The sequence below is a fragment of the Myotis brandtii genome, unplaced genomic scaffold (genome assembly GCF_000412655.1).
Source record: "Myotis brandtii unplaced genomic scaffold, ASM41265v1 scaffold973, whole genome shotgun sequence".
NCBI lineage: Eukaryota > Metazoa > Chordata > Mammalia > Chiroptera > Vespertilionidae > Myotis > Myotis brandtii.
Window position 1 is genome coordinate 1026093 of NW_005372038.1, and position 6851 is coordinate 1032943.

General features: G+C 41.1%; 1 protein-coding gene across 1 annotated transcript; it reads left to right on the forward strand.

Annotated features, from left to right (window-relative positions):
* Positions 1-1167: 1167 nt before the first annotated feature.
* ZCCHC16 (zinc finger, CCHC domain containing 16) lies at positions 1168-2343 on the forward strand. The gene has a single exon (XM_005886347.2). It carries the CDS (start codon positions 1168-1170, stop codon positions 2095-2097), a length of 930 nt encoding a protein of 309 aa, XP_005886409.1. The 3' UTR covers positions 2098-2343.
* The last annotated feature ends 4508 nt before the right edge of the window (positions 2344-6851 follow it).

The following is a 6851-nucleotide window of genomic DNA, read 5'->3' on the forward strand; positions in this document are numbered from 1 at the left end:
GAAAAGGCAATGAGAGGAATTACACAGCAGAATAGTTCAACTGGTATACCATATGTTTGGGGTTTGTTTTTAACTTTTTCTGGTTGTTTTCTTTTTGTTATCAATGCAGGGAGGACTGTAGAACATTTTTGATTTCTATATTTTTAAGAAATTCTGTTCTTATTTCCTAGATTCTTAACCTCACCTCTTCCTCTTGCCTGTGATGTCTTAATCATCTCCATAGCAACCAAAATGTGACCTCAGACAGGAACTAGAAAGCCAGAGAAAATGAATTGACTACTACCACAGCAATCAGATCACTACAGCAGTGAAGGCTGGGATTAGGGCACTGAGGGTCAAGTCCAACCAGTGATGATTACAATTCGAACTGAGTATTCTCTAGAGCAGCTCTTCTCAAACTTCAGTGCATATATGAATCACCTGGGGAATCTTGTTATCGTGGAAAACTGATTCAATAAGTTGAGTGGGACCTGAGAGTATACTTATCTAACAATCTCCCTGGTGATGTCAATTCTGCTAGTTCCCATATCACATTTTGAGTAGCAAGGGGCATGAATCTTCACCATGCCCAAGTAGTGTATGCAAATGAGTATATCTGTGGTACTGGAAGAATTGCTATTCTGGATAGCAGTCCTGATGAGCATGCTGGATCTAATATTAACTAGATTTGTTTCTTTGGGCAAACACTTTTACCTCTCTGGATCTCTGTTTTCTCATCTGTGAAAGTATGAATTTGACATGGATGATCTCTAAGGTCACTATGGATTATAAAATTCTTTGAGTCTCTGATTTTTAAAAAAGGTACTTTAGAACCAAAGGCTTAATCTGAAGGTAAATTCCTATAATATAAGGGAGTGAGGAGAGAAATCCACTGTGTCTTTTATATTTATCTTCTTAATTCAAAATCCTTTGTTTGTCCTAAGGTAATTTATTTCTTCTGAATGTGCAGAACATTGGCATTCTCCATGAAGACGAGGTGACGTTCAGTAGTGGACAACAATTTTTGCCATCTCTCCAGCTCAGCTCTCAGCATCTCCTTGTGACTTCATAGCTAACAGCTTTGGCTACTTGCTCATGATACTGTCTCTTTGATCACAGAGCAAACCCACTGTCTGACCACTGGTCTCCAGGACTTGTACTCAATTCTACTTATTTCCGGAAGATATAATGGAGAAGCATACAGAATCATCACCTACATTGCAAGTAGAACATTCCTCCCTTTGGGCGGAGAACCTTATTCTGCAGCCACAGGTGCAGCATCTGACTGAAGAGAACACTACTCTGAGGGATCAAGTCATGCCTGCTCTGGCCACCCCAATGATGCCTTTACTCTGTTCACTTAAGAATCTCTCCCAGTTTCGTGATGACCCTGCCAATCTCTCAGGGTTTCTTGCTCAGGTGACTAACTATTTGACAACTCTCAAGATCACCAATCCCATACACGATGCCCAAGTCAAATTGTTTTTTGACTACCTATCTCAGCAGATGGAAAGTTGTGGGATAATATCTAGGTCTGAGCAGAGTGCTCTGTTGAAGCAATATGAGAACTTTGTTCTTGAGTTCCAGCGGTCATTTGGTGAGTCCAAAAGACAGGAAATGAGCCCTCTGGTGAATGCTAAGGTTGACGAAGGGGACAACTCCTCTCAGCAAGATGCTACTACTTTCCAGCCTCTTGCTCAAAATCTGAGCTGTAATGAAACCAGTGAGAGTGATCACTTCCAAGAGGGCCTACCTGATCCCATTCAGGATGAAGTGAGTGGCACAGATATGATGGACAACCTCCCAGACCTGATCACTCAGTGTATTCAGTTAGACAGGAAACATAGTGACAAGCCAGAGCTCTTACAGTCAGAGGCCCAGCTCCCAGTGTTGTCATCCCTGGTGCACTACCAAACCCTCTCCAGCCCCTCATGTCCATCATCCAAGGAGCTTATACAGCTGAGAGGAAGCCAGCCACCTCTCACCCCTGCCAAACGAGCCCGCCAGCAAGAAACTCACTTGTGCCTCTACTGCAGCCAAGCTGATCACTTCACAAGAGATTGCCTTGCAAAACGATCTCGAGCTCCAGCAAGGATAAACAACCCAGCTCACCAGTAAGAGGAGCCAAGGCATGTCCCTTTGTGAACTTACATTCCTCTCACCTCCAGCCTTACTGATTTATATCCTGCACTAAACATTTAAAATACAGATGGAGAACTGTGATACCACTTTACACATTCATGAACGCATGTCCTTCTGGAAATTTAAATAACCAGATCTTATTTATTTGGTGACCCATCACCAAACCTAACCCAACAATGATGAAAACAATTCACAGTTACTTTCTGTAGTTGGTACTAATTTCCCAAGAGTACTGAAACCCTGCAGGCAAAACTCTGCCCAGTCTTTGCCAATGAAAACAACCCTGGAAGTACATTAAGAACTTCTTCCCCACCAATGGGTGAGATCTAGTTTGAGTCTTCTGTGCCTAAGAGTGGGCCCAATCTTTTTACCCTCACCCTCATTGTTCCCTGTTGGTTTAAGACTCTGGACTGAAGACTTACTTGCATTTTCATATTTTCTACAAATATTATCCTACTAGAGGCTGGCTTCTGCTCCACCTGTTGACTAGAGTCCAGCTTCAACACAAGCCAACCTTCATGGAAACACAGCTCTGCCACCCTTCCATACAGCTATATTTTATTGTCATTTAAAGACTTATGCTTTCTCAACATACTGGGTCTCTTGACTATTGACAAACCAGATGGCATGGCCTTTTGAACATGGCCTGGAATTGTCAGTCCACTTCTAGCCCTTCAGACAGGTACATATTTTTAGCTAAGCCCTACCAATTCCAGCTTACCTTCCTTTTTGCCAATCATCTATTTTAGGTTTCTGCATGTTGTATGGCCAAGTTAAAATTGTCTAGGATAATGACTTCTGACAAGTATTTAGTGAAAGTTGTGGGAAGGTATCCCATTGTAATTACTGTGTCTGCTTTGAAGACTGAGGGTCAGGCCCTGCAAAAGTTTCTGACTCTAGAGGCTTCAGTGTGGTCACCACGTAGGATCACTTGCCATTTATGTTAAGCTCTACTCTTATGGATGACCTCTGGGAAGCCCTTGCCTGATTGAATGTCTTGAAGAGCAATTAATGGCAGGCAACTTTCTGAACCGTCTCATCTGAAGAATCCTGGGGCATATAAACAAACACCATCTGTACATAAAACTCAAGAAGTGGGGTTGGATTGCTTGTGTTGTACTCTTGACATACATCAGCTCTGTATATGGATTCCTAATGCTTCTGAACAAACATCAAGCTATGCTGGAAAGGCACAGCTTTCTAAAATCTTAAGGATATCCAGTGATGATCAGTGATTCCTAATAATTATCCAGTCCTCTGTTCCCTGCTTTGTAATACTGATATATGTCCTCATAATGGATCCCCTGAAGAAAAATTGGTAATTCCATTTTTCCTAGTAGCCACCAAGACCTCTCAGAATATAAAGTGCAATTGTCCTTTGGCCTTATTCCTGGAGAATTATGCTAACATTGGCAATACTTAAACCTAGCTAGGAGCTTACTACTCTCATCTTGTAGCACTACCAGATAGATCTTTCTGCCCATCAGTGCCTCACTAACTACTGTACCAATCCTTATTTGCATTCACAAGAGGTCTCTTTTATCAACAGCTTGCTATGCATCCACTTTGCTCCATGTGCTCTCACAACAAGGAGACCTGAATGCATATATCTCAGTTATTCCAAGGAATTCTCATGAGGATACTAGGATTATATGAGATCCTCTAAAGTAGCAGTTCTCAACCTGTGGGTCGCGACCCCTTTGGCGGTCGAACGACCCTTTCACAGGGGTCGCCTAAGACCATCCTGCATGTCAGATATTTACATTATGATTCATAACAGTAGTAACATTACAGTTATGAAGTAGCAACGAAAATAATTTTATGGTTGGGTCACAACATGAGGAACTGTATTTAAAGGGCCAGAAGGTTGAGAACCACTGATATAGGACATTTCTAGCCCCCAAAGATTCCTGTGTGGTGACTCCCGCCTGCTGATCCCCAGCTCCCAGCAACCATTGTTTGTTCCCTGCCACTGCAAACATGAGGAGTATTTAAAGGGTCAGAAGGTTGAGAACCACTGCAAAGGGTAGATTTATATGAACTTTAAGTGACTCTGGAATTACCAGGAGGTATCCTAATCTAGCACCACCAATTCTGTAATAAAGAACTCATCCAATGGCCTCAAGTCATTTCCTTACAAACCCTAGTATGTTCCTGGAGTGCTAATGGTAGCATTCAATTGGCTTCATCACCAACATTTCCTTTCTTAGGAACATAATTTATCATTGTGTGCCCTCTCACAAAAATATGTCACTCTGTTTCCTCTTTGGACCTTCCCTCTGCAGCAAAATTACCTTCTTCTCCAAGAAATCTTCATATGTCATAGCCTCTCAAAATAGATAATCAACCCTGGGCTATTAACTTCAGTTCACCTCCCACTTCTAGAGGCCACCTCTTGTGCTCTGTGTGATGAAATCTAACAGTGAGACTGAGCGTGTGAATAGGATGCTGAGATAATACTTTTATGCCTACTAGCTAGCAAACATTTTATTTACCACTTCAAAATATTTTATAGTGACACCATCCACTTCAACTATAATTAATTCTTTACTTAGCATAAAGAGTTACATGGATGAGTTTTCAGAGCATATACCAGAGTGAACTTTTCTGAGAGTGAAGCAAATTAAAATCTACAGAAAACAGATGAGATGTAACCTACTGAAATATGTAGTCTGGAAATGCAAATGCTTGGGTAGCCCCCAGGTATAATCAAGGTTGTAGTGTGGGAGGCAGATCTGCTGTATAATTGATGCCTCCCAGCAAGATAGAATCTAATCATTTTATGATGTCTTAAGAAGGAATTGTGTACAAGAAAATGTTCTGCATGGAATCCAAAAAAGAAAAAAGGAGGCAATTAAGAACCATAGGATACTGGTAATCTCTCTAGAGTCAGAGAGATGTTGACCAGCAAATGATTTGGCAGGTCCACCTACAGTGAGTGAGGTGAAGGTACAAGGCCATCTCAATTTATGTCATTAGACATTATGATTGTCACCAAACTCCCCTTGCTCTGACTTTATGCTCTAAAAAGTAATATTTTCCTGTATAAAAATGTTGTTATGGGAGAAAATTTGCTAACCAGCTGGCACGAGTGTTCTAGACTAATTAATTCTTATTATAAATGAATAAATTCATGTTTGGCTTATACATCAGTTTTTTGTAGTTTTAATAGCATCAATCCTCCAGATTCTAATCGCCTCTGAGCACACTGTAAAAAAAAATAAGATTTTCACATTGCAAAGTCAGCACCACAGTGTGAACCATAGTGAATCTACTGAATATTAGCCTCCCTGAGAACATTACCTCAACAGTCAATCAGCCTCCCTCTTAATTTCTCTCATTTGTCTACAACTGTACTAAAATTACAAAATACCTATGGGTTTCACTTCCTGCACTTTCCTCCACACACATTCAGCACCATGGTACCTGCCTTAAGCAATTGCTTCTTACAATACTACATAGTTTAGTCAAACCATCAGAATATACTGTCATGGATGAAGATATGCAGACATAAGCCCATGTGAAGAACCTTTGGAGAGAGAGGGGTGTATACAACTGGCCTAACTCTCACCATCTCCATTCTGTCCAGATGGCAACACATAAGAACCATACTGTCACTGCCCTAACCTCTACCCATAATGGTAAAACAAATATTACCCTTTTCTAGATTCTGGAAGATCTTCTCCACCCAGCACCATCTTGCCTGTGACCACAATAGTCATCTCTGAAACAAAATAGAGAATTTAAGATATATCAGCATCTTGGCAAAATCTAACATATCATGCCCTTGGGAAAGCTCTGGGAGCTTGTGCCACATCTGTAAATCCTTCTACATTGGTGATCATCTTTCACTGCCTCTCTTTGAAGCTTCAGGCCTCACTTAGCCAAGAGACTGGGAAAACCTTCAAGGGACTATAATGTCATAAGTCTTCAATGTCACCTTCATACAAGGGTTACTGCTCACATTTTACAAACAAAAATACCTGAAGGGTGGTACACCACTTAGTAGAGTCAGTAGAATTCTCCTGGTACTCAGACCACATTTCCCCTTCATTGATAATGACTATAACTTTGAATATTCATGCACAAAGTAATGACATTATTTATATAAGCTTAGATTATTGGGTCTATTTGAACCTGTTTTCTGATCAGTGATGTCCAGTGCACACATAACATGGCTCTGGCCCTTTTATCTATCCAGTTCAGCAATCAGCCAGTTGTGACTATATTTCACCAATTCCATTTGCTTCATAGTAACTCTTCATTGTGGAAGACCATGAAGAATTTCAAAACTTGTCTCTTTGGGCATATAATTTGGCTTTGTGTGCATCTGGGGAAAGGGAATTTATAGTTGGTGGATGACTACTTTACATCAGGTTCTGTGCTCAGTGCTTTAATTTGTTAATGATAGTTATTTAATTTCACATTACTATACCCATTTCCGGCTCTTAATGCTAAGGTGGTGTTATCTATACTAATAAAAGAGAAACATGGTAATTGGCATACGACCGCTACCCTTCCCATTGGCTAATCAGCATATCCTTATGCAAATTAACTGTCAGCCAAGATGGCGGCTGGCAGCCATGCACTGAAGCGAGCAGGGAGGCTTGCTTGCTCCAGTGACGGTGGACTCCAACGTTCCCCGCCTGCCGCTGCCGGCCTCTCAGCTGCAACTCTAAGCAACTATGTACGATGTTGCAAATAAGAAGCTAAACAAAACCCCAGAAACC